The 27,939-nt window shown below is 48.7% G+C and overlaps 1 protein-coding gene across 12 annotated transcripts in view; it reads right to left on the bottom strand.

Moving 5' to 3' along the window:
* Nucleotides 1-7,429: 7,429 nt before the first annotated feature.
* The window catches only part of DZIP1L (DAZ interacting zinc finger protein 1 like), a 46,870-nt gene continuing 26,360 nt past the window's right edge, over nt 7,430-27,939 (bottom strand). For 5 of the 12 annotated variants that reach the window (XM_060298565.2, XM_030873406.3, XM_060298573.1 and 2 more), the window contains 10 exons: nt 24,921-24,983; nt 23,538-23,678; nt 21,224-21,254; nt 20,040-20,093; nt 16,694-16,827; nt 14,589-14,784; nt 11,713-11,929; nt 11,115-11,287; nt 9,908-10,047; nt 7,430-8,353 (listed from right to left, as the gene is read on the bottom strand). In XM_060298565.2, coding sequence (XP_060154548.1) covers nt 8,192-8,353; nt 9,908-10,047; nt 11,115-11,287; nt 11,713-11,929; nt 14,589-14,784; nt 16,694-16,827; nt 20,040-20,093; nt 21,224-21,254; nt 23,538-23,678; nt 24,921-24,983 — 1,311 coding nt within the window. In that variant the 3' untranslated portion in view covers nt 7,430-8,191. Of the gene's footprint in view, nt 8,354-9,907; nt 10,048-10,691; nt 10,902-11,114; nt 11,288-11,712; nt 11,930-14,588; nt 14,785-16,693; nt 16,828-20,039; nt 20,094-21,223; nt 21,255-23,537; nt 23,679-24,920; nt 24,984-27,939 lie in introns of those variants that run through there. The other 7 variants (XM_060298566.2, XM_030873407.3, XM_060298567.2 and 4 more) reach the window with 6 other exon arrangements.

The raw sequence follows: 27,939 nt of genomic DNA, 5'->3' as shown, positions 1-27,939 counted from the left end.
GGTTGTAGCCACCAACCTATTATAAACTTCCAATCATTATCATCCTTACATGCATAAGTTAAGCTCATTACTGAAGTTATCTCGGAAGATACAACTCATTACATTTTCTTTTTTCCTATTGAATCATGCAATCATGTAATATATGGTCCACAGATACAAACTGCAGTTCCCGAGGGCCAGGCTAGGGATCAGAGCTGGTCCATAATCAGGTCTTCATTCGTCCACCTCGTTTTGAAGTGAATGAAGAAAACGAGGGGTGCGTGTCATTGTGAGGGGCCAATTCTTGGGAAGTTAGGTCTTCTAGTCTAAGATTAACTCAGTCTTATTCATCTGGTATTAAAAATCTTTTATAAAATAAAGGTGCTAGTGTGTTAACTGTTGCATACTTTCTTTCTGTTATGTTCTTATCGGCAAAATAAAAGCTGTTAACCTCGAATCACCTGACGAACATTTTGTTAACTGAGCCTACAGCACACTGCCACCCCACACTACCAGGGATTACGTTCCCACCCTACAAAGAACCAGCCTGATGGGAATCCAGGAAGAATTGTGAGATGCAGGAGGATTTGTGAGAAACGGGACACTCTACTTAGAAGTATTCAAAAGACACCCAATTAAGGACCAAGTTAGAGCTGCTTTTTTTCCGGACGCGCAGGCTCAGCGGCCATGGCTCACGGGGCCCAGCCGCTCCGCGGCACGTGGGAGCTTCGCGGACCGCGGCACGAACCCGTGTCCCCTGCATCGGCAGGCAGACTCTCAACAACTGCGCCACCAGGGAAGCCCGCAAGTTAGAGCTTTGACTAGACCCAACTTCAAATAAGAGTTGTAATTAGTGCTCATGAAGGTGCACGTGACAGCTATCCAGATTTATTTGTTTATTCATAGATGGAGATCTGGATGCCTTCATAAGAATCTGATATAGTTTCAACTTTGAAATATAACCAATAATAAAATTCTGAGAGATAAAAATAATTAGGGTATTTGCATCCTGCTGGATGATAAATTTTAATGATGAAGAGCAGTGCGATTCCAGTGCCAGAACCGTCAGATTAATGGAATAAATAAAAAGTCCAGAAACAGATCCAAGCACATACAATAATTTACATCTGATAAAGGGGATATTTTCAAAAGTGAAGAAAGGATAAATTGTCAAATAATGATGGTGAGACTACTGGCTAACTGTTTGGAAAAAAATAAGTACCATCCCTAACTCACAGCTAACACCCTCCCCCCACAAAGTCCAGATAGATTAAGTATTCACATTTTAAATTTTTTAATAGAAGTAAAAGAAAATATAGATGAAAATGTATGAATATTGGCATGAAAAAAGCCTTTCTGATGCTGACAACCACTAAAGGCAGACATTATAAAGGAAAACGTCAGTTAGACATATAAAAACTTAAAAATCTCTCTGTGGAAAGGAACTATAAACAGAATTAAAAGACAAAAAATAGCAGTATGACAATGGATTAATATTTTCAATATATATAAAGTCTTATTTATATAATAATATATATAATTTTAATATATTTACATTTTATATATTAGCAATACGTATATATAAAAGCAATATGAAGCAAATTAAGTAATAAAAATGCTAACTCTAAAAATCAAAAGTAAAACGAAGAAGCAAACCAAATTATACAGCCATTCAGTAGCATAACCACAGAGAGAAACTATTGGAAGTGATTTTAAAACATAGTAATTTGACTGGGCATCCCTAGTGGGATACACCCTCAGGACCCCAAAACTCCAAAATATAACAGTAATAAATTTTAAACTGTCTTTAATATTCATGTTGTGGACAATAAAGTTGGTACTGCTATTCTAAGACTGAGATGGTGCTGTTCAGAGCCAAGACTCTTGGAGTGGAAAAAAAGAGATACAAATAGATATTAAATCAATGAAATAAAGTAAAAATCCTGTAGTCCTGAATTTGAATGGGAAATATCAGTAGGAACTTATAATACATTTTCTTACCTGTATTTCCTGTCTCTGTCCACTGAAAGCACTTAGAAGTAATGACAATACCAGTGGTAGCCAGGACCCCACAGCACCCAGGTTGTGTCTGTAAATATCATCTTCCTCTAAAAGAAACCAGGATTTCCCCAGAGAAATTACTAATTTCAGGTCTGAGGCAGGAAATGTATGCTATGATCTTCTTTCATAACAGATAGCAAGGAAGCTATCAGACTGCTAAGGTCATTCAAAAGGACCCAGGAACCAACAGCAAGAAGCACCCATTGACCAAAGACGATGAGTTCAACATCAATAAGGACAACAATCACAATCAATTTCAACAGATCAAATATATTTAAATGTATGAGTTCATATGGTTCCCATGGAGTACAGAAGGAAACCATCTCATTATTTTGAAAGGAGTAAGAATCAAACCCTTAGCTTCCTTACCTATATAAACTGTATCTTAAGGCAACCAGACAGTTCTATTTGGGGAATTTCTCCTTACAGAAGCGTCCCAGCTAGTAAATGCCAAAGGAATGATAGACTATCATAATTTTGGAAATCCCTCATCAATAGATGGATTTAGGTAATGATCCTCAATATATCATCAATGCCATCATCAACAACATAAAAAGAGGGAACCAGATGTTATGTTCCTGTTGCTGGAAGTGCACAGTGCCACCTACGAAGTGTTTTGTCAAAAAAGAAACTAAAAATGAAAAAAGTGGAACCCGCTCAAGTATTTAGATCTAACTACAATTTACAGATAGTTCAGGGGAAAGAGGAATGCATTAAACACCATCACAGTAATGCAGCCAGCAAAATCGAGACCAGGGGAATTCTCCAAGGCAAATAACCAAATTTCTTTAGCAACAAAAAAAATAATAAGGATTGTGAGGGAGAAAAGGAGGGAGGGAGAGAAGGGAGGAAGGGGAAAGTGGAAATGAAATCTATGGATTAAAAGAGACATAAACATGTATAGGATAAGAGAGGACATGTGAACACAACAGACTGGATGACGTTTAGAAGATATTACTGAGTTTTGTTTTAGTGGTGGTGGTAAAGTGGTTATTTGGAAAAGGAAGTATACTTTAGAGATACATATGGAAATATCTGTAGATATAATAATATGATTATTCAAGAGGAGGTTGGCAAGAGGTTTGCAGGAAATAAGAGTCTTCACGTGTTGATAATTGTTAAAGCTGAGCCATGAGGACATCAAGGCCATTATACATTCTCTCTATTTTTATATATGCTTGAAATTTTCCATAATAAAAAGATAAAGAGGGAATTCCCTGGTAGTCCAGTGGGTAAGACTCCACGCTCCCAATGTAGGGGCCCTGGGTTTGATCCCTGGTTGGGGAACTAGATCCCACATGCATGCCACAACTAAGAGTTCGTATGCCACAACTAAGAAGCCTGCATGCCACAACTAAAAAGGTCCCATGTGCCACAACAAAGACCCAGCACAGCCAAAATAAACAAACAAATAGATAAATTTTTTTTAAAGATAAAGAAAAAAACAACAAGGAAAAGTTAATTACATCAACTGACCAAAAAAAAGCACTAAGAATATAATCGGGCAATTTATAAAAGAAGAAATAGAAATAATTGATAGGAAAATGAAAAAAGAAATCCTGTCTTAGAAGAAAACTAAAAAATGTAAATTTTTTAAAAGGTGAGATTTCATTTTTCATCTAGCACACTGTCCAAACATTTAGAGGTGAATGATACCCCCTGGTGGCAAAGGAATGAGAAAAGGAGCACCCCAAACACTAGACTCAGTGGCTCAGGTTCTCTGCAGAGTGTTTATGTAATGAAAATCCCGCTAAATACATGGTGAGGGACTTTCCCGGTGGCGCAGTGGTTAAGAATCCGCCTGCCAATGCAGGGGACACGGGTTCGAGCCCTGGTCCGGGAAGATCCCACATGCCGTGGAGCAACTAAGGCCGTGTGCCACAACTACTGAGCCTGCGCTCTAGAGCCCACGAGCCACAACTACTGAGCCCATGGGCCACAACTACTGAAGCCCTCGTGCCTAGAGTCCGTGCTCCGCAACAAAGAGTAGCCCCCACTCGCCGCAGCTAGAGAAAGCCCACGCTCAGCAACGAAGACCCAATGCAGCCAAAAATAAATGAATTAATTAATTAAAAACAAAAAGAAGAGAAGAGAAATAGAAAAGAAAACATATATATGAAAAAAATACATGGTGAGGAGCCGGGGCTCCAGAGCCAGCTGGCCAGGTCAGATCCCAGTCATACCATTTACTGGAGACAGGACTCAAAGCAAGTTTAACTGCTCTGTGTCTCACGTCCTAGTCCTAAAATGACTGTAATAGCAGCACCTCCTCAAAGAGTTACTGTCAGGTTCAATCAGTGAATCTTGCGTGTGTGTGTGTGGCCGCACCACACGGCATGCAGGATCTTAGTTCCCCGACCAGGGATGGAAACCGTGCCCCCTACAGTGGAAGCTCAGAGTCTTAACCAGGCAAGCCCTCAGTCAGTGAATATTCGTAAGAAACTTGGACCAGTGCCTGGCATATAGTGCTGGCTTTCATTACGATGTTGGTCCCGCAACCTCACTTCTAAGTCCTTATCCTCAGGAAATCTTTATTAAGCTCACAAAGATGTATATACACATTTGTTTATTATTCCATGATTTATCAAAGGCCCAAAGTAGGAATGCTTGGCTAAATAAATTTTTGTAATCTTTACCTTGTGATACTATGTGGCCATTAAATATAATTATGTTGATACATGCGTATTGATGTAAGGACATTTACATTTATTTTCAAGAAGGAAAATCAAGTTAGAGAAGAATAAATATAGTTGAACTCTAGGAAGGAGACATATGTATGTTTTTAATCAGTGCATGCATACCTAGTAGTTGACTCTGGATTTGGGGGTTATTCAAATTTATTTTTCTTTTTGATTATCTGTGTTTTCTAATTTTTCTACCTCAATCTTACTGCTTGGATAATTTTTAAATAATTTACTATGTTACATATTGTGATGGTTAATTTTATGTCAGGGTCAACTTGACTAGGCTAAGGGATGCCCAGATAGCTGGGAAAACTTTATTTTGGGGTGTCTCTCAGGGTGCTTCCGGAAGAGATCAGCATTTGAATCAGTAGACTGAGCAAAGAAAATCCACCCTCACCAGCCTGGCTGGGCATCATCCAGTCCATTGAGAGCCCAAATAGAATGAAAAGGCAGAGGAAGGATAAAGGACGATTTAGCTCTCTCTTCTTGAGCTGGGACGTCCATCTTCTCCTGCCCTTGAGACTTGTAACTCCTGGTTCTCAGGCCTTCACACTCCAGGACTGAGAAGCTTTCCTGGTTCTCCAGCCTGCAGACACCAGATCATGGGACTTCTCGGCCTTTATAACTGCATGAACCAATTCCTGTCATAAATTTCCTCTTCATATATCTGTATCTATATCTGAACCTATATCTATATCCTATTGCTTCTGTTTCTCTGGAGAACCCTGACTAATACACATAGTTCCAAAGTTCTTATAAATCTTGCCCCCCCAAAATTTTAATGTATTTGAAAGTAGGGAGGGGTAAACAGCATAGAAATGCGAAACTAATATGTGAGTCTCCGGAGTAGATAGAGAAACACATTTGGGGACATAGAACTTAATAATGTACATTCAGAAACAGAGTCATTCTGTACAGGTGATTATCACTAGCATGTGTAAGCACATGCAAAGCACATGGGTATTCACATCTATTTCACTTGGGTCCCCCTGAAAGTGGAACCTGAGGCAAGGACTTGGGTACAGGTTTTATTTATTTCAGAGGTGCTCCCAAGAAGCGGAAGCGAGAGGGTGAGAAAAATGAAACCAGAGGGAGAAAGGCCAATAAAGGGTGTGTTAATAAATTGTAACTGTTGCAGGAGACTGGGATTCACTCCCCCTGGGGACTTTGAGAAACTGTAGAATTAACGTCAGAACTGTCCCATCAAAGCATGGGAAGGCTGGAGCGATTACTCCCCAACTCCCACTCCACCTTGGGTGTGGGCTGCCCTGGTAGAGACAGCTCTCCAGCATTTGCAGGCTGTACCTGCAAGTAGCCTGTGCAACCTCCCACCAGAGACAACCCTGAGGCCGAAAAGCAGAGGTCCCAGAGCACATTGTGATGTGGGGGACCGGCAACGGTAGTGCACTCAGTGCTACGGGAAGCCAGCATGTGGCGAGGGACCCCACAAGCACCTTTTTACACCTTCCTTGCCCAAAGCCTGTGAATAAGAAAGCATAATTTGGTCGGCAGAACTCTGAGAGAGGGAGGAACTGCCCCCACCACTCCCCACTCACTGTCCCTTCCCCTCCTCACTTGCCACTGAGATCCTGGTTGTACACCTTCTCAGCTGTTCAAAGGTATGAGATCCAGGGCTTCCCTGGTGGTGCAGCAGTTGAGAGTCCGCCTGCCGATGCAGGGGACACGGGCTCGTGCCCCAGTCCGGGAAGATCCCACATGCCGCGGAGCGGCTGGGACCGTGAGCCATGGCCGCTGAGCCTGTGCATCTGGAGCCTGTGCTCCGCAACGGGAGAGGCCACAACAGTGAGAGGCCTGCGCACCGCAAAAAAATAAAATAAAATAAAGGTATGAGATCCACAAAGGGAACTTACTCCCCAGGAGCTAAGGGGTGGGCTGACCCGAGTCCCACGTAAGGCCCTTCATAAGCTAGCCTCTGGCCTCACTGAACAGCCTGGCACCATGATACCCCCAAGCCTCCTTTGCCCCAGATCCCCTTTGCCCTCTGCAGTGCCTTTCCTCCTCACTTGCCCTGGTTCCTCCTGCTAGAACTTCAGGGCTTAGCCCAGGTATCAGGACCACGCAGAGGTCAAAAGAAGCCTGGCTGGAGGGCTGGGGAGAGGGACAGGCCCAAGGTAGTGGGGAGAGATAGGTGAGGCAAGACTGGCCACGAGCTGAGTGGACAACGGTTGAGGTTGGGTGTTGGGGACATGGGTTCATCACGCTATTCCCTCTACTCGTGAGGCCTGGAGGTGCACGGCTGGGTTTCCCTTTAGGGAAAACAGTGGCTGTTCAACTAGGTCTCACTCGCCTGGGCACCCCAGCCAATGGCCAAGCTGGCTGGGGGCATGAGGTCCTGGCCACTCCTGCCCAGTGGGGACTCCCTGGTGGGCAGTGCCTGCTCTGGAACTCCCACAGGGTTGGTGGAGATGTCAGCCGCAAGGTGGTCTGGGGCTCCCCCCTCCCCACTCCTGCTTCCCGCTCTCCCTTCTCCCACAGGGGTCAGACCTGCATTGCACGTGAGCGCTTTCCCTGCCCGATCCGGCTTCCTCCGCCGGTGTGACTCCCCGGCAAACCGACTGCAATCCTATCTCCATCTTGGCAACTGCACCCCAGAGGCCCTAAACTGACACCGTTGGGGTACAGATGGCTCCAGCCCCCACCCAGCCCCTGCTAAAGCGCCAAAAACAGGAAGAAATACCAGAGAGTGAGAAACATTGTACTGTATTTAAAGGGTTACATATAATAAATTAATGCTTTTCAAATTAAAAACAATACAGTAGTTATATACCTAACCTAATTTTAGGAATAATATCAAAAATTTAATTTGTGGTGTTTTGGGGATATGAGGACCTCCTTCCCTCCCACCCACAAGCAGGCCCTGCCAGACATCAGCTCTGGGAAGCTCTCCAAGGTCACCCCAGGCTGCACTGGGAGGCTCTGTCTGCACTCCCATAGCATCCTAATCTCTGTCAACAGATTATGACCCTGTACTTTTCACCCCCCATCTCTGCCTCTACCCCAACTCAGCAGTGAGAGGCTGGAGGACCTCAGTAAATGGCTTTGGGTCAATCAGTGAATGACTGGCTCAGGCATAAGTCCCCAAAAGGACCCCATAAAAGACCCATCTCTACAGCGTTTCTGCAGGTTTACAAAACACTCCGGACTGGAGACCAGGGGTTTCCTTTCAGTCTGGAGTGAACGTGGAGGTGGAGGAAGGATGCTGCTCTGAGGTCCTGTTACAACCCTTTCTCAAGCCCTGGGACCCAGGGGCACTGCCAGGGCCCCTCACAGGGGGCGGGAGAGATCATATCCATCTTCTGCTCTGCTTCTCTCCAGGGGAGAAGACCTCTCGGTTGCTGGTGACGACAAGAGGCCCAGCAGCCCCATCTGTTGGGGGGGACCGTGAGCCAGCCCCACCCAGCTGGGCGACGAGGCTGGTCCTCTGGCCACCAGGCTCTGGGACAGGATCACCAGCCAGGGGCCCTGGGCTGACCAGGGCTCCAGGAGCTGGCACCAATCTTCTCTGGGAGCTTCGAGCGAGACAAGGGCTTTGGTTTCTCTCTCTGGATCACGTCCTGGGGGAGATCTTCCAAGGAAGAGATCTCCAAGTCACTCTCATCTTCAGAAAGCTGCAGGGAGGGGAGGGGGAGAAGAAAATGCATCTGACAAGGGAGGATGGATGTGCAGGACGGACATGGGGACAAAATGCGGATTTGGAAGAAAGCAGGAGGGGGACGCTTCTCCTCCTGCCTTCTCATTTCCCTGAGAACCTGCTTCAGAGACCTGGGGTCACAGCAACGCAAACACCCCTGAAATTCCACTGGCCACACCAAGGCAAGCTCCTTGGAGAGGCCTGTAGCAGAGCAGGTTGCTCTTGTTGTAATTTAAACTTTGTCCAGATTTTTTAACTGCCCACAGTGATGGATCTGGAAGCCTAGAGCCTCAACTTCTCCAAATTCCTGAGCTGACGCACCAGGGGCTAACACGCCCACCCCACCCCCCACAGACTTCTTGTCTAGGGGCTGGGAAACATTCTGACCATAGGAACGTGAGGGGAACTCGAAGTGCCAGGAATCTTTCGTCCTGGAAAGGGTCTGGGCTGGGGCCAACTGAAGAGCCCAGAATGGGCCACGGTCCCAGGCTGTCCTGGAACCAGAGCCACGGTCAGTGCCCAGGTCATTTGCCTGGAATGTAAGGCCAACCAATCAGAAACCAGCAGGGCCCGGGGGCGGCAAGCAGGCTCTGAGCGGTGCCTCAACCTGCTTAGGGCTGTCGGTGTTCTTTCACAACATGGGAAAAGGGATGAATACTTTTTAAATCCTTTAGACTCATTACTCGCAAACACACATGGGCTGCATAATAAACCAAACATGTCATGTAGTACAAGGTAGGTATTTGGGGTTGGGGGAGTATGCTAGGGAGAACCAAAAAGTGATGGCCCACTCTTTCTGAATTTTAGGGCAATGGCATCCCAGGACGCGTCTTCTTGATTGAGAAAGGAGTGTAAAGTAATAAGAGCTCGAAATTTTTCTGCCTAAGACAGCAACAGGAATATGGAAGTTGTTCCCTGATGGGGGGCGGGCAGCGAAGAGGACGTCCTGACGGGAATGGTCTGGAAGGCTGAGCATCTGAGGTCTAAATCTGATGGCAGCTGGAGCCTGAGAGAGGCAAGGCCATCGAGACATTCTTAGTGATGAGAAATGGCCTTGAATATTTAGTCTAAATATCCCCATTGTGGGTTGTGGCCTATCTGACGTGCTGTGTGATGCTACTCCAACACTCCACCCTGTGAAGCAAGCTGCTCTGCACACAGCCTTGCGCTGGGGTCCTCGGGGCATGAAGGAAGGGGGAGGGGTCGGCTGTGGGGTGAGGCGGAGCCGGAAGAGAGCAGCTACTGCAGGAAGCCAGACACAGAGCTGGGTCCAGGCTCTATCAGAGGCAGGAAGTGGGAGCGTGTGCGGCCCGGAGACACAACCCACTGAGCGGTTGTTCGTATAATGAAACAACAAGCACTGGAAAGTGGCCATCCCTCTACCTGTGCAAGGGCAGAGGGGACAGTGACGTCACCCACAGTGTCACACCAGGGCCCAGGCTGACGCTCGCTGGACCCTCCCTCAGTCCCCCAAACTCAGAGCTGGCTCTGTAGGGAATTGCAGGGCAGCCTCCAAGGTCCTACAGCCTACCTGGGGCTTCCCTCCTGGCACAGCAGCCCTCTGTGGCCCGGCATTGGGCTTGCAGAACAGACCGACCTCTCCAGCAGGCTTCTTGGTCGAAGCCTCCAGCTGCTTCTCATGATTTCTGACCATCGACCGCACCAGTGTTCCTGGAAGGCAACCAGGGGGAAAAGCCCGGAGTCCGAATGCAATCATCCTTATGGGTCACATCCAGGCTCTGGTATGGATAAAGGGAGCATGGAAAAGGGTCAAGAGGAAGAAGGAAGGGCAAAAACAGTAAAAGAGGGGCAAAGAGAGAGAGGCCCAGGCCAGCGTGTGCTTGGAACATCCTGTAAGTGTACAGTGCACTTAAGGACACGGCTGGGTACACGGGCTTAGGAAGCTGCCCTTCCCTCTCAACGGGAGGCCGGGAGGAATCCCTGCTCAGTTGGTACATGAACTGCAAGACTAGCGTGCAGTTCCTCCTCCAACACCTTCACAGAGAAACGAAGAAATATCATCAATATAAATTCGCAAAGGAGGGCTGTGGGCCAGACACACTTTCTGTGAACTCCACGCAAGAAGGGGGCTAAGCAGTGACTACGTTATCAACGGACTCTGATGACGTGGGAGAGCAAGGTGGGTGTCCAGACCTCAGGACCGGCCAAGAAGCAGGGAGCTAGCCACGGACTTCCAGGACTCAAACATCTGGGGCCTGAACAGAGGTCCGGAGCTACGACAGCCCTCGGCTCATTGATTCATGCAAAAACTGTTTGTTAAGGGCCTAATGTGTACCTCGCCCCTCATTACCCATCTTGTCTGGAAACCTCATTTTACAACAAAGGAACCGAAACCCTTCACACAAGCACACGCAGGGAGCAAGTGACAGAGGCTGACGTGTGTCCGAGGACTTCGGATTCCCGGTTCCTAGATGTTTACACCCTATCATCTCGCCTGGCAGGTCGTCAGTACTTCTCCAGAGATCTGGTTCTGGTGGTCGACGGATTGGCAGGCTTGGAACACACTGTGGACAAGAAGAAGTACTGCAGGATCCATGGACACTGGACTTGGCAGATAGAGCTGGGCTTACACCCCAGCGCTTCCACTTACTGACTTTGGAAAGACAAAAGTTCCATATTCTTTCATCTTTGGCTAGAAAATGCAACTGAAGCCAGAAGCTACAAGCCTCTTAACACTTTTATAAGAAAACCTTCCTCTCCTGAGGAAGCCAGCGCACCTGAGCTCTTGCCAGGCATCTGGGCGCTCCCCTCCGAAGTCTCGGTGTCAGACCAGTCCGAGTCATCCTGCGGCCAGGGCCCCATCCTCGAAGGAAGTCTCGGGGGCTGGAGGGACACGTGAGAGCTGGCATCTGCCTCCGAGGCCTCTTCAGAACTGAACGGGGGCGTACTGCTGAGGAAAAGAAGAAACGGGCGACGTGTGGGCCGGAAGGAGGACGTTCAACGCCACACTTCACCACTTGCAAGCTTGTTTGGTTTGCTCAGAGCCAGCCCTGCTCCCTCCCTGGGCCCAGACACCAGCCAGGAGTCATCTGGAGAGCAGCAGCCACACCAGCTCCTCCGTGAGCAGATGAAGACCCAGCCCCTCCAGCGTGGCAACCGAGGCTTGGGGACAGGGGAGTAAGGGGAGGGTAGGTGTGTCCTGGCTGGGAGCAAAGGACCCCGCTCTCTTCATGGGAGCTAGGGCTGGACCGCACCTGAGGCCCTTCCTGTTCACTTCTGCCTCTGCCCCTCCCCTGTCTGCAGAAGGTTGTGGGGGGCCCAGGACAGGGCGGGAGCCACACCACAGACCCAGGGAGATCGCAGAGCCTGGCTCACCTCAGCCCGGGCCCCAGGGAAGGCGGGGTGCTGGAGGGGCCAGGCGCTCTGGAGCCAGGAGTAGGGGTGGGCCCCTGAGCCAGGCCCGGGCCATGGCTGCCGCGGCTCTGAAGAGGTGACACGGGGGACTCTGCCAGCTTGGATGACTGTGCCACGTGCAGGGTCCTGGCCTTTGTCTGGGCCTCTTTGGTGACCGGTGTGCTCTGCTGGCTTTTGACTAGAAACACAGGTAAGAGTGAGTTTCAGAGCATACCCATCTGGGCCCTCGAGCCCGAGAGAAGCAGAAAGAGGTTCCACAGACGGCAACTGGGCAAGTCACTCTGTGCAGAGCACCATCATAATCACAGCGGATTTAATAACTTCCCCCACCCCAGGTGTCCTGCTGCTGGCCAGACCTGGGGCCAGGACCCACGGTTTCATCAGAGACCAAGAGAGCAGCTGGTGTTCCAGGGTCATGGCATCGTTTCGGGAGACCCGCGGGAGGCAGCAGGTCTGAAGAGGGTCCAACATGTCTGCAGCTCCCCCAACACAATCGTAGAAGCTGGCCTCGCCAAGGCCACCTACTCCCCTCTCTACCCAACCCAAGTAAGTGGCTGCTGCTGGAGCACAGGCAGCCCTGCAGGAAGGCCCTGCTGCCACGAGAGGGCGCCGGTGGACCACCTGGGCCATCGAGATCCACACACCCACCTCCCAGAACTCAGCTTGTGCAGGAGTGCTTAAGGCAGGCAATTAATACAGCCCCTCCAGTTCTCGAATCACAAGGGGCGGGCAGTAATGCAGGATTGGCAGTTTTTTTATGGGAAGAGAAGAGGAGAGAAAGCGCATCACAGGGAGTCCGAGTAAGTACTGTTTCATCAAACTCGTACACGTGTGGACTGAGCCACAGCATAAAATGCATTTCTTACTGTAGTTCGAAGTTCGAAAAGACGGTTCAAAACGCACAGCTCTCGGAGAATGCATTTACACAGAAGTGGGGTTTCCAGGAAAGAGTAAACTGAAAGGAGGGTGAACTTGCTGAGGGAAAATAGCAACAGCTACAGTTACTATGCACAGACCAAGCTAAGCACTTTACATCCAACATCCATTTAGCCCCAGGCAGGCCCAGGTCGTCAGTCATCCCAAATCTAGGGCTCTTGCCACTGCCTTGCCTGCACCCCACAGCTCTGCCCCAAAACAAAAGAGGCATCCTCTGAGCAGAGACGGGAGGTGAGCTTCCGTACAGCACTCATGGGGCCTAGAAAGAGAACACGTGGGTGCAGAGCTGGAAGGAGGCCTACGAAATGCCGAGAGAACAGTGTTCATCTCACAGGTCAGTGATGGGCCCTGGAGAAGGCAGGACCCAAGGCCAGGGAAGTGGAGACAGAAGGTGGGGGCCAGGGGAGGTTCCCACTGCAGGCTCTGGGACCAAGCACTGGAGGGGAGGGAGGGGAGCACCTGGAAGAGCAAGAACACTTTCTCTTCTTTTGGAAACCAGGACTCAGAGGGGGCTTCCATTCACCCTCCTTCGGGCCCGTCCCCTCTCCGAGCTGCCCCAGCCTGTGCTTGGCCCTGTCACATCACCTAGTCCTGGCTGGTTTCCAGCTAAGGGAGCAGGCCCCAGCCCAGGTCAACCTCAGTAAACACTGCACTCAATTAAACAAATTAGGAATGAATGAGCATTTGAGGCAGAGAGTTATGTGAAAGGCAGGTTAGCAGCCAGGACAAACACCCTTCACTCTGAGATTTCTGTACAAGACTAAAAACTATCCTTTCCTTAGAGCTTTTAAGGCCAGAAGTTTAAACCAAATACAAGAGAGTTACCCAGATCATCGACACAATTTTCACCATATTCTCAAAGCAACTGTCCTGTTGTCTATTTAACATTTTTATATAAAATGACACCACTTTTAAACATAAAGTACCCACTTCATACTTATGCAAGTAATAATTTCCATGAGCTCTCAGGATTACTATGTTAGTAATATTTTTCCAATGTACATGAAGAAAAATAAAGATTAAATCTTGAAATTATTGATTCATGTACCAACTAAAATCAACCCTCATAGCCCCCAGCGATGGGTGGACCACACTCTGGAAACTTCCTTTGCATACAGAGCTCAGGTTGGGGCCTGCCTGGACACAAGGAGACAGCAGAAGCGACGTTCCTCTGGCTGCACATGTCCATGACCGAAAGGAGCTAGGGCATCACCCGGCCTGTGGATCTGAATCTAGAGATGGAGGCTCCTGAGCCAAAGAACACAGTTCCCTTGCTCCCTGCATGCCCTGAGGACAGAGAGCGGAGGGTCCTCGCCCACATACTTCAGTCCTCCACAGGACCCACAGGGCCTTTCAATATCACAAATTCCAGGGACAAAGCAGCGGCTGGACCCGGCCCAGGAGACATCTGAGTTCTGAGGACTTGTCCGCCTGCCAAACTGGCCCAACCGCTGCCCCAGAGCCGAGTATTCATTTGACGGATGCTTGCCTCCATCTGCAGCCTCTGTGCTGACAGGCCTGGTTTATAGAGCCACAAACAGAATGGGCTGCTCTCTGTTGCGGCAAAGCTCAACTTGTGATCCAAGCAAGTAAAACAGTGCAGAGCTAAGCTGCTGAAGCGGGCAGTGCACCGGAGCAGGGCCAGCTCAGGGCTGAGCACAGCTCTGGTCCTGGCTCTCCTCTGCTTCCCCGAGGGACTCTGGTGCCCACCCCACCCCATCCACAGACTCTGTTTTTCCAGCAGAAGACTTTTGGACTCAGACACCTGGGAGGACCCTGTCGTCTGGCCCTTCAGAGCAAAGCCCTGGATGTGGACGGGGGGTATTACGCACCCCCTTATACGCAAACAAGCCTGCACCCTCGCAGGTCACAGCCCCGAGCAAGCCCACTCGCCAGCTCACCTGGAGCCTCGCCGTCTGGTTGGGACACCGGAGCCCTGTTCCACTGTCTCTCCTCCTTCACTCTGCTGCTGGCTTCCTTGATGAGCTTCTCCCTCAGACTCAGAAATTCAGAAAACCTCCCCGCCTTCTGCTCCCGCTGGGCTCGCAGGAGGGACTCCAGGTGTCGGAGGGTGTGAGCAGGGATTCCCTTTGCATCCTGGAAGACCACAGAGGTTCCCTCTGGAGATGGGCTCCCCTTCTCCTTCCCTAAGCCTCTCAAAGCTGCTGCTGGCCTGGGAGTCACTGGGATCAGTGCCGGTGCTTCTGGGAGAGGAGCTGAGCATTAGAGCAGGGCGAGCAGGCTGCTGAAAGCAAGGTGGGCTAGGACCTGGGGGCCCCAGCAAAGCACACACAGCAGGATGGTACAAAGGGGCTACGCACCAGTCCATCGACATCGAGCATACAGGCTTAGGTGGGACATGCCTCTCCACCACCCGACCGAATCCTACAGTGGGGAGACCATGGCTCGCTCCTTTTTGTACCCCCAGGCACTATCGTTATGCTGGACACATTGTCCTCCGTGGCTAACAAGATTTGAAAACATCAACTGCAAAAAAACAAAGCCAGGCACCCTTCCAAAACCTACTGGAACTTGCTTGGGCTTTTGACATCCACCTAGAGCCCATGAGAAATCATTTAAGATTAGAAAGAAATGGTTTAATCAAGTCTGAACGTAAGGCCAGAGTTAGATTGAGCAGTAGTTGAAAACAGTCAGTGATTAGGGGGCATCCTTGCTACATTAAACCTAGGTGTCTGTTGTTTTTTTTTTTTTTTTTTTGGAATTCTCAACGATGCGATGCTCAGCTTCTTTGATAACAAGGTGTGCTTTTTAATAAAAGATGTCACTGGGCTTCCCCGGTGGCGCAGTGGTTGAGAATCCACCTGCCAATGCAGGGGACACGGGTTTGAGCCCTGGTCTGAGAAGGTCCCACATGCCGCAGAGCACTAATAAGCTCATGCACAGCAGCTACTGAGCCTGCGCTCTAGAGCCCATGAGCCACAACTGCTGAGCCCGTGAGCCACAACTACTGAGCCCATGTGCCACAACTACTGAATCCTGTGCGCCTAGAGCCCATGCTCCGCAACAAGAGAAGCCACCACAATGAGAAGCCCGTGCACCGCAGCTAGAGAAAGCCCGCATACAGCAATGAAGACTCAACGCAGCCAAAAATAATGCCTTTCATGATAATATGCATTCTCTGGTTGAACACAGGCATGTAGGGACAATGGTGTTCAAATGCTAATTTGTACCAGAGTGTTCAGAGCCTGCTCCACCCACAGCCACCTGCTGAGTGGGCATGGCCACGTGTGCCACCGATGAGGGACACTTCACCCAAGGGGCCCCTCCAAAGGCCACACTGAGCCAATTAAATTCCCTCTGTCAGAAACAGAGACACAGCCCTTTGGGGCACATATAGTCCCTTTGTGCAGGAGAAGATGGAACATCTTGTTTGATAGTTCCACTGAGACTCTATCCAGTTGGAGAGGAGTAATCTGTCAAAGTAATATCCACATATCGTCCACCGTCACACCTGGACCTTCAAGCTAAGGCACATCCCCTTATTATTCATTCTATAGCATCCAATACCTCTCTTGCAGAGTATTTCTCACAATGGTAAGTTATTAAATGTCTGGACAATCATTGTTTAATACCTGAGTTCCCTACCATTTGTAAACTCGATGAAAAAAATTATCAGTTCTGTCTAATTCATCACTGTATTCTCAGCATCTAGTACACTACTTAGCACAAAGGTGCTCAATAAATATTTGTTGAATACGTGAACAACAACAACAAAATAGAGACGCAGAAGAAAGTAGCCAATGAGTGGAGAGCAAGGAGAAGTCAGGACACAGGGTGACCTCTCAGGAAGCCATTGGAGGAAACAGAGAAGAGACCACAGTGTCAGCTGTGCAGGTTTATATTCCTGGATACCAAAGGTGCCCCACTGGAACAAATAAGATGAATCAGCTTACAACATAAAGAACAATCGACCCTCTGTCGGTTCAAGAATGCCCTGTGTCTAAACGGCAGGTACCGGCCCTGCCACAGGGGCCCTGGAACTCACTCGCTTTATCCCCATGCTCTCCAGCTTCTCCTCCAGGGTGTCCTCCAGGACTGGCCTGAACTGCTTCAGCAAGGTGGGGTTTCGACTGAGAGCAGCCAGCACCTTCTGCTGTCCACTGCGGGAGTCCTCCAGCTCTGCAGCACAAGACAACCACCAAGGTCAGCCTGGGTGCCCGAAACCTCTACTCCCAAAGCCACACCGCACACAGCCAGGGATCCTGGTCTCCAGCCTGTGCACCCAGGGCCACCGATCCCCTCTGAGCGTCCATCCCCGGGTCCTTCTCCTCCTGGGAACCACTGCTGCAGACCCGCTACCCACCTTCAGGATCCTCATCCCCTGCCGGTCTGGCCCTCCAAGATCTGGCTCAGTCCTGTCCCAGGTTAACTGAGAGATTTCAGGCTTTTGACTCACAGCTGAGTCCTGACAGCAGGTTGTTCCCTGGGTTCTGGTCTTCACGCCCCCCGCCCCTGCCCCAGCTTTATTGAGATGTAATTGACATACAGCACTGTATAAGTTTAAGATGTACAACATAATGATCTGGCTTACATGCACGATGTATGTATACATATACATATGGTGGACAGATAGCTCCCTGCTCCCCTTGTTCACTGTCTAAATCAGGCGTTCTCCCTCCAATTATATACATCAGAATTGCCTGGGTTTAAAGTGTACATTCTCTGACCCATCCTCCAGAGAGTCTGATGCCATAGGTCTGGGGAAGGGCCCTGGAATCTGCATTTTAACTTGCCCAGATGATTCTGATGGAGGTGAGCCACAGCCTGCACCTTGAGAAATACCGACCCAGCGGGTAACAAGATAAGCAATTACAATAAAATGTGATAACTGCTACAAAGGGGCCATCCCGGGTGAGTCAGGGAAGGCCTCCCAGAAGTGCTCTTCAGGTCCAATGCCGGGGGCCACTGTGGTTACAGATGGACCAGCCTTTTGATTCACTCAGTAGATGTTTACTGACAAGTAATATGGAGCTTGAACAGGCCAGTGCTGAGGATACTAAAGAAAACTCTCAAGGAGCTCACAGTCAAGGCGATGGCCTTAACCCTGGCTGCCTATCGGAATCACCTGGGCTCCATCCCAAGCTAATTATATCAGAATCTCGGAGGGTGGGCCCCAGGCCTTACGATCTATTTGTGAAACTCCCCAGACCTAACAGCAACCATGCCTGAGAACCAGCTGTTCTAGAGCAGCGGTTCTCAAAGTGTGAGCCACGGCATCGGCACCACCTGTCACTTATTAGAAACGCAGATTCTCAGATCCCAGTCCAACCTACTGAATCAAAAATTCTGGAGCTAGGGGCTTCCCTGGTGGTGCAGTGGTTGAGTCCGCCTGCCGATGCAGGGGACGCAGGTTCATGCCCCGGTCTGGGAAGATCCCACATGCCGCGGAGCGGCCAGGCCCGTGAGCCATGGCCGCTGAGCCTGCGCGTCCGGAGCCTGTGCTCCGCAACGGGAGAGGCCACAACAGTGAGAGGCCCGCGTACCACAAAAAAAAAAAAAAAATTCTGGAGGTAGATCCCAGCAATCTGTGTTTTAACAAGCCCCCCACTGCCCCTCAGGGTTGACGCTCTTCCATAAAGTTTGCACAGGGCATGAGCCCCAGTTTTGGCTGCATGTTGAAATCACCTGTGGAGGTTTAAGTACTACTGATGCCTGGGACGCCCCTCACCGCGTGTTGTGATTTAGGTAGTAGGGGATTGGCATGGTCCTCCAGAGAGCTGCAAGCAGCCTGGGAGCTTCTTAGTGTGCAGCCAGTTGCAGAGAGCCGCGGGCCCCGCAGCGGTCCTCCAACTAGAGCAAGCCCCAGGATGCCCTGGAGGGCGGGTGCTGACAGAGATGGCTGGGCCCTGCCCCAGAAGTTCTCATTCAGTCTGTGTGGCATGGGGCCGAGAATTTGAAATTTTTACGTTTCTAGTAAGTTCCCAAGGGATGCTGCTCTGCTGGTCTGGGACGAGCAAGTGAAGAGGCACAGCACAGCCTGACAAAGGTCTGGGTCCCGCCTGCAACAGGATGGGGCATGGAGGGGGTGGGGAGACGTCTCCCTAACTCGCACTTCTCAGCCTCCTTCTCCTCGAACTCTAGGCCCCCATTGGAGGATTTGGTTCATCCCCACTGTGGACCTTGTGTTACTCAAGGTTACATGTAACCAATTTTTGCTACTATATCCCAAGGTTAAACGCACTGGGTGGGGAGGGAGGTAGCAGAGGACTGATTAGGTAAATTTAGGTTCAACCATCCAATGGAATACTGCGAAGTCCTGATAAATTAATGCAGCAGCTCTATATAAAGGGATTGGAAATGACTTCCCAGATACGCTGTTAAGCCATAACCACAGAAAAATATGTACACTGTGCTCCCGTTTAGGAAAAAGGAAAAGAATGCATACATCTATGTGCCTGTGTTTGCACCAAGTATCTCTGGAAAGATGCGTAACAAACCATTAACAATGGAATCTCTGGGCGGAGACTGGATGGTCCGGCAGGAGGAAGACCTACTTCTCACTGTGCACCCTTTTGCTTTTCTTTCCTTCTCCCTTTTTTTTTTTTTTTTTTTGTTTTTGGTCAATAGCATAGATTACTGTCTCAAAAGTAAACTATTACATTAAAAAACAAAATAGAACACCCCACGATGAACTCTTTGGTGACACCAATAAAACCCTTTCCTGGGTGCACCTGTTGGGTCGCTCTGGGACTGTCACATCACAGCCTGGCTGGGCAGGCAGGCCTGGTCAGCAGGTTGGCTGTGAGCTCTCTGACCTTTCCTGGGAGCTCCTTCTTCCTGACCCTCTCAGGAGAGTCTATTTTTTTCACTTCTCCTCCTTTGCATTCCCTGGAAACATCTGGTTGAGAGCTCGGCAGAGGGAGTGAATAAAGCAGCAGGTACCCAGGGCTCTGCAGAGGGCGCCGAGGAGGATCCCTGCACATCAGTTAGGTCCCGTGGGATCTGTCTGCAGCATGCTCGCCATGCAGAAGAAAACCGCAAAGGTCATTTGAAGCCAACGCAGGGAGGCTCCATCCACCGCTCTGGGTAGTACCAGGCAAGCGGTGGGGCAGGCACCAGGGACAGGCTATGCAGCAGACACCGCGCCAAATCCTGACTCCACCACCTGCCGGCTCTGTGACTCTGGGAAAGTCACTGACCCTCTCTGAGCCTGGGTGAACCAGCAGGCTGCACGTTAGTACCTGTGTGTAATGTGCCTGGCAAGTGCTTAAGAAATATTTATTTCACGTCCCCAGTTCCCGTGCCCCAGCCTCAGGTAGCCAGACACAGTTAAGTAGGGACAAGCTAAACAATGAAGAGGGCCGCCCCCAGGGAAGAAAAGGGAGCCTCACCTTCCTCGGAAGAGTCCTTCTCTGTGTCCACAGCCTTCGGGCCCTTGCGGATCCCTGAGGAGAGCAGGAGTAGTTAGTGTCTCCAATGCCTTGGACCCCATCCCCGCCTTAGAGGAAAGCACGGGACAGCATGTGAGTGCTGGCCAGACACAGCAAGCCCTCGAGTCGGTTCTCTAGCAGAGAGAGGCAGGATGGAGCAGTGGTCACAACCATGGACCCTGGAGGCAGAAAGATCAGAGTCCACGTTCCAGCTCTGCCCCCCAACTAGCTGCACACGACACGGTAAGTCCTTGAACTTCCCTAAGCCTCAGGCTCCTCATCCAGAAAGTGAGAACAATAATACCCGCCCCACGTTAAATCATGGCGACAATGGACTTGAAGTCCATGGCACACAGCTCCTATGGATAGCTCACACCCCAGCCCCAGCACCCAGGAGATCAAGGCCATAGAAATAGTGCCTCTCTGAACTGGTTGCGAGGCTGGGAAAGAAATGTCTAGCCTCGAGGCAAGACATCTGGGGGAGATGTGTGGGTCTGCAAGGAGAGGCAGAAGGGAAGCTACAGGCATAGGGCAGGGGAGGCGGCGTGGAGTAGAAGGGCCAGGTTTCATAAGCAGGAGGGGCCCCCTGTAGGTTGCTGGCGCCCTTTAGACGCCAGCGCCTGTGTCCGTCAGACACACACAAGCACGCACACCAGCACGCCGGAGTACCCAAGAGGAGGAGGGCGTACCCTCCAGACAGGCCACATTCACACAGATTCGCAGGGATTTGGGGTCAACTCGCTACACGCTGGAAACAAGGTAAAGTTGGATGGAACTGAATCACAGGCACGGTGAATTAGAAAGAGCCTGTTCAGGAGCCCTGCCTGCCCCATCCACCACTGCCCCCAAGATCCTCACTGCCAGCTCCCACCTCATGTCTCCACCGTCCTACAGAGAAGAGCAGGCCAGGCAAGAAACCCTGCCAGCCGCATGGAACGCCTTCAGCACAAACCTGGGCTGGAGCCCTGTCTGTCCCAGAAACCGACGTCTTCTCACCCTCCCCCACCCAGCCGGAGAGCCTGACGCTACAGGCCCCTGCGCTGCTGCCACCACCCTCGTCCTATACATTGACTGGTGGGGGACAAGAGACAGGAGAGACCAAGACGATAGCTACAATTGTTACAAACCTCCCCGTACAGACTTACCCTCCACCTTCCTGAGAGACATGGTCTGGATCTGCAAAGATGTGGAACAGAGCAGGTTACAGCCAGCAGGGGACTCTGCTGTGAGCGGTGGCTCTGTCTAGCTCTGTGAAGAAGGGACGGCCAGTGTTTCCATGCCAACCACTGGGAACTGGAGGGAGCTCAGAGTACTCTGCCCCAGCCCCTCAATGGCACCAAGGGTGAACAGCAGCACCGAGATGGTACCATGCTCCACTCTCCCTTGGTGAGGAGACAAGAATGCCCCTCTTCAGAGAGGCACTGTGGTTTGAAGGGCAGGAGCCCCATGTAAGCAGAGGGGGGCAGGCACACAGGCAGTACTGTCGGTATAATTGGTGGAAATCAGCCAGGGCAAGGGAGGCTCCCCTCCTGCGATGTGGGCATCTGAGCTGAGTGCCCCGTGGGAGGGAGGAGGCATGATGTGGACAGTCACCGACTCTCTGCTCAACCCCTCTTTTCCAGGAAGTGCTTCCTCTTCCTCCTTCCACATAGTTGCAGACAGGACAGCCCCTTGTGGCAACGAGTCCCCCACACCACAGCCAGGTTTGGGCAGAGAATTCTGGACTGGTAACATGTGAACTCAAGAGCTCGTGACAGCCAACTGGTTTGAGTTTTGGTTGTCACTGTTTATTTGTTTGCTTGTTTGTCTTGCCATGTAAGGCAGACATGGAGTGGAAGCTGACCTTCAGAGTAAAAGAAAAAATCAAAGCGGATACAGAGAGAGGAACAGAGACACACAGCAGAGGAAAACTCCTGACTACACTCATGTCTCTGGTCCCAGTTCATTCCTAGACTTCGCTGCACCCCTGCCTCGAGCTCTCTGAGACACCCAGTCTACCCTTATGACAAATCCCCTCTTCTGCTTAGGCTTGAGTTGTTTTTCATTACCTACTGATGAATGACTCATCCAACGTCCATTTCTAACTATTCCTCCTTTGCTTACCTCTACCCTAGAAAGTATAAAACTAATTATTCCCTTTCTAACCTTCCTTGCAACTATAGTTGCCCATATAACACAGCTTTGAACAGTAAAATGTAAGTAGAAGTCTTGGGAAAGAGCCTTTTCATCAACTGCTTCCATTGGATATGACTGTGACGGTTGGGGCTATGGCAGCCATCTTGCAACTATGAGAGTCAAGCATGAGAACAAAAGTCAATATGCTGAAGATGGTAATTAAAGAAAAAAAGAAACAGAGTCTGGGTTTCCAATGGCATAATCTTGCAGCTAAACCAAGGCCATCAACTGTCACCTCTTTTGGTGTTACAATAAAAATAAGCCCCTGTTAACCTATTCTGCTATGTTTAGCCAGTGGGTTCCTAACTGAAACATGTGCAAACAAGAGTTCTGGGTAACATAAGGAGGAAACCTTCAGACTGGACCTGAGGCGGCCACAGCTGTGAAGAGTTAAGTGTGTTGGGGGAGAAACAGTAAAAAGAAAAGCATCAGGGCCATGGGTTAATAAGATATGTTGACAGTGAAGTATAGCTGGGAAAACAGAAAGGCACAAATAGAAAGAGGTACAGGAACAGTGGATTAGACAGTGACAGTGGGTGCTCAGCCCAGGGAAGCTATGTGAAGGGTGGTATCAGACTCATGGCAAAGGACCTGAGGCCACAGGAGGGCCCAGCTGGGGACAGATACTCATCTCCACCGACCTGGGGCTCAGAAGGAGGAGCTGAGCCCAGGCTGGGCAGAGAGTGATCTGCATTAGATGAAGAGTCACAGGGGCCATTTCTAGGAGAGGGTGCTTAGTGAGGGACGCCTTTTCATCACACTAGTTTATCTGACAACTTCATCAGAGGCAGTCAATTTATGAAAAAGGAATTAGTTAAGAAATGATGTCTGAGGACACAGTGAAAGGGGCACACGCTTTGCATTCCACCTGCCTGGCGAGGGTTGAATCTCACCCCTGTCATTTAGAACGTGCCCCGTGTGGACTCGAGTGAGGCACTTGACTTCTCCTGCCTGTTTCATCATCTGTCAAATGAAGATGGGGAGAAGGTAATATCTACCTTGAAGGGCAGCAGTGAGGCTTCCACGGAGGGATAAGCAAAGTGTCAACCAGGTGCTGGCCCTCACACGGTCTCTGGTGGTACCGTGAACCCACTAACACTGGACAGCAGGCACGTCTTCAGCATCTTCATCACTTCCTGCCCCTCAAATCTGAGGACTCTTCTGTCTCCTCAAAGAGTCTGACTAATGAGGCTAGTGCCGGTAAGTCCAGAAGAATCTAAGGAAATCCTCGCAGGGAAGAGGCCTAGGGCTCCAGGTCCTGGCTGGGAGGAGGGACACACCTACCATCTCCTCCTGGGAGGCGATGAGCCTGGTTTGTTCCTGGAGCTGGGCGCGAAGGGCAGTGATCTGGCGCTGGGCCTGGATAGCTGCTTTCCTCTGATCCTGAGACAGGGAGGCCTGGAGCCTCTCGTTCTGCTCCTGCAGCTGGTGGCACAGGATGGTCGGTCAGTCACATGTCTGCAGGGACCTCTGAGTGCCCAGTGCCTGCAGGGCCTGCACCTGTATGCAAACGCTGGTCGGGGTTTCACCTGAAGCAGGTGGAGTGTCTCCAGACCGGGGCAGGTGGCTTTCTAACAAGACTGACTTCCTTCCCATTTGAGAACATTTCAAGTGGTGTCTGAGAAGTGAGAATTGAATGCAGGCCCCTAAGATCAGGGCGAAAGGCTCCCTGTCCGGTGTGCCACCCACTGAAGGACAGTCAAGTTGAGGCGAAAATGATCAAATGGATGTTTTTAGGTGAAGACAAAAGGTGAAGGAAATGCCGTCTAAGAGCAGAGAGAAAATGACACTATTTATTTTTAAATAAAACCTCTGATGTAAGAGCAGAGAGAAAATGACACTTTATTTTTGCATAAAGAACCTCTAGAAGAATACAAGAAAGCAATAAAAGTGGTCACCTGTGGGGTGGGTGTCGGGCACAGGGAGATGGAAACGGAGCAGAAGTAAGACTTTACTCCATGTACCTTAATATAGTTCTTCTGCTTTTGGAACGAACTTGAATGCATTTCCCATTTTTAAATGTTTCAAATAAGATAAACCCATCAGATGGGAATTACTGGAATGGGCGGAATCCATCCTGCGCCAGACTCAGACCTAAGCACCTTCACCTTCTGAGCTTTCCGCAGCAGCACCTGGGGCTCCTGTTAACCGGCTTCCTCCTCAACTTGCCTCCTTGTCAGGGACATTTTTAGAGAAGCTGTTTTCTCTGCCCTGAGGCCTGCTGCTCTCTGCCCACTGGTCTCAGTGTTTGAACCCTTCCATTTGAGCTGCCCGTGAACTATCACTGAGGTCCACAGCCACCGGGCTCTCTCCTGGTTGGAGTTTCAAAGGAGGGCCCAAACACAGAATGACCAGGCAGCTCTCTGAGTTTTACAGCACCACCCTCCTTGGAGCACCTTACGGGGTCACTGCAGAGGAAACCACAGAGAAAGGATGTGTTGGATTCAGAAGAGAAGGCCCAGAGGCCCCTGCTCCCTGCCAGGGAAGCTGCTCTCTGGGCAGCCGACCCCTCTGTGTATTGACGGGGGTCAGCAGCCAGGAACAGTATCAGCAAAAAATTATTTTCTGCCAACCAGTTCAAGGGGTGGGGGCTGAAGGATGGGGAGCTGAAGGATGAGAGGAGGTCATGGGAAACCAGGCTCCCCAAAGCGGTCCAGTGAGACCTACCTCTCTCTTCTGAGCTGCATGCTCTTCCTGCAATACCTTCATTTTTCTCTTCCATTCTGTTTTCTGGAAAAGATTAAATGCTTATCAAGTGGGCCCCTCTAGATATTAAAATATACTATAAAACTACACGAGTAGTAGAAAACCCAGACAAAGATGGGGAAAAAATGGAATCTTAGTCTGGGGGAAGATGGATTATTGACAAATGGTGTTCAAACAAGTAGTTAACTGCCTGAAAAAAGATATGAACTTGGATGCTTATTTCATATCTTAAACGAAAATAAATTCTAGGTGGTAAAAGATTTCAACTTAAAACATGTAAGTGACGTCAGCAAGATGATGGACCAGGAGGTTCCAGCTCTCAAAACACCCACAGATGAGACCTTTATGGGAGCCTGGGAATCCAGCTGAGAGGTCCCAGCACCTCGGTGAAGCAAAAAAACCCAAGAACAGACACACTGAAGAGGGGAAGAAGAACAGCTTTCACCTCACCTGTGTCACCCCTCACCCAAGGTGGCACAACTCAGCGCCAAGAGAGACCCACTCAGCCCACAATCTCTCCCATGGGGAAAGTGAGAGCAAGTGAGCACCCAACTGCCCCAGCCTTGAAGGATGCTGCCCAGGAGGCCCACTTCCGCCTCACCCCACCCAGAACTGAGGGAATCAGCACAGCTGACTCGGTTTTTGGTCCTGGCACACGGATCTCAACACCAGCTTGAGATCCTACTGGCTAGCTTGTGGACAGTGGAAGGTGTGGAGGAGGAAAAGTAAAAGTGTAGACTATTTGTATGCAATCAAAGTTAAGTTGTTTTGGGCTTAAAACAGAGTGCTGTAATTATAAGATGTTTTATATAATCTAATACTAATCACAAAGAAAAAACCTGTGGCAGATATACAAAAGAGAAAGAGAAAGGAATAAAAGCATACCGTGACAAAAAAAATCATCAACTCACAAATGAAGACAGCAAGAGAAAAAGAAAGGGACAAAGTAACTACAGAACAGTCTGAAAACCATTAACAAAATGGCAATAGAAAATCCTTACCTAACAGTAATTACTTTAAATTTAAATGGATTAAATTCTCCAACCAAAAGATCAAAAGTGGCTAAATGGATTTTTAAAAAAAGATCCAACTATATGCTGCGTACAAGAGACTCAGGTTAGCTTTAAGGACACACATAGGCTGAAACTGAAGGGATGAGAGAAGACATTTCATGCAAATGGTAAACAAAAGAGAACAGGATACCTATACTTATATCAGACAAAATAAGTCAAAAACTGTTACTAGAGACAAAGAAGGTCACTACATATAGGGATCAATTCATCAGGAGGATATAACGACTGTAAATATACAGTCAGCCCTCCATATCCATAGGTTCCACATCTGTGTATCCCACATCCATGGATTTAACTAACCATGGATTGAAGATATTTGGAAAAAAGTTCCAGAAAGTTCCAAAAAGCAAAGCTTGAATTTGCCTCATGCTGGCAACTATTTACATAGCATTTACATTGTATTACAATATTTACAACTAGTTACATAGAATTTACATTGTATTAGGTATTATAAGTAATTAGAAGTAATCTATAGATGATGTAGAGTATATGGGAGGATGTGCAAAACATAAGGGACTTGAGTATCTGAGAACTTTGGTATCCATAGCGGGTCTGGAACCAATCTCCTATGAATGGATACTGAGGGACGACTATATACTCACCCAACATAGGAGCACCTAAATATATAAAGCAAATATTAACAGAACTGAAGGGAGAAATAGACAGTAATACAATAATAGGAGGGAATTTCAATACTCCACTTTCAACAATGGATATATCATCTAGACAGAAAATCAGTAAGTAAACAATGGACTTGAACAGCACTATAGACCAAGTGTACTGAACAGGCATACATAGAACATCCCATCCAAGTAGCAGAGTACACATTCTCCTCAAATGCCCAAAGAACATTCCCCAGGACAGATCACACGTTAGCCCACAAAACAAGTCTTGCCAATTTAAGCTTGAAATCATAACAAGTTAATCTTTTCCAACCACGATGCTATGAAACTAGAAATCAATAATAGGAGAGAAACAGGATAATTTACAAATGTGTAGATATTAAACAACACATTCCTGAACAAAGAAGAAATCAAAAGAGAAACAAAAAAAAAACTTGTGACAAACAAAAATGGAAACACAACATACCAAAACTTCTGGGATGCAGCAAAAGCAGTTCTATGAGGGAAGTTGACAGTCATAAAATTTTACATTAAGAAAAAGGAAAGATCTCAAATAAATAACCTAACTTTATACACCAAGGACCTAGAAAAAGAATAATAAACTAAACCCAAAGTTAGCAAAAGGCAGGAAGTAATAAAGAGTAGATCAGACATAAACGGAATAGAGAACAGAAAAACAATAGACAAGATCAACAAAAGTAAGAGTTAGTTTTTGAAAAGATAAACAAAATTGACAAATCCTTGGCTAGATTAAGAAAAAAAGAGAAGTCTCAAACATATAAAATCAGAAATAAAAGAGGAGACACTACAACTGTTATCACAGAAATGCAAAGGATTACAAGAGATGTCTATACACAGTTACACACCAATAAATTGGATAACCTAGAAAAAACAGACAACATTTTCCTAGCAATATACAACCAACCAAGACTGAATCATAAAAAAACAGAAAATCTGAACAGACCAATAATGAGTAGGGAGATTGAATCAGTGGTCAAAAACCTCCCAACAAAGAAAATCCCAGAACTGGATGGCTTCACTGGTGAATTCTACTAAATGTTTAAAGAATTAATGCAAATTCTTCCCAAAAATTGAAGAGGAAGAAACTTCCAAACACATTTTATGAGGCCAGTATTACCCTTGTCAAATGCCAGAGAAGGACACTACAAGAAAAAAAACTATAGGCCAATATCCTTAAAGAACATAGATGCAAAAATATTCAACAAAATACAAGCATATTAAAAGGATCATACAACATGATCAGGTAGGATTCATCCCCAGAAT

This window comes from Globicephala melas, chromosome 4 (assembly GCF_963455315.2).
Source record: "Globicephala melas chromosome 4, mGloMel1.2, whole genome shotgun sequence".
NCBI classification, from domain to species: Eukaryota; Metazoa; Chordata; class Mammalia; order Artiodactyla; family Delphinidae; genus Globicephala; species Globicephala melas.
The sequence above is the reverse complement of the archived record's forward strand: the minus strand, read 5'-3'. Positions and strand labels throughout refer to the sequence as shown.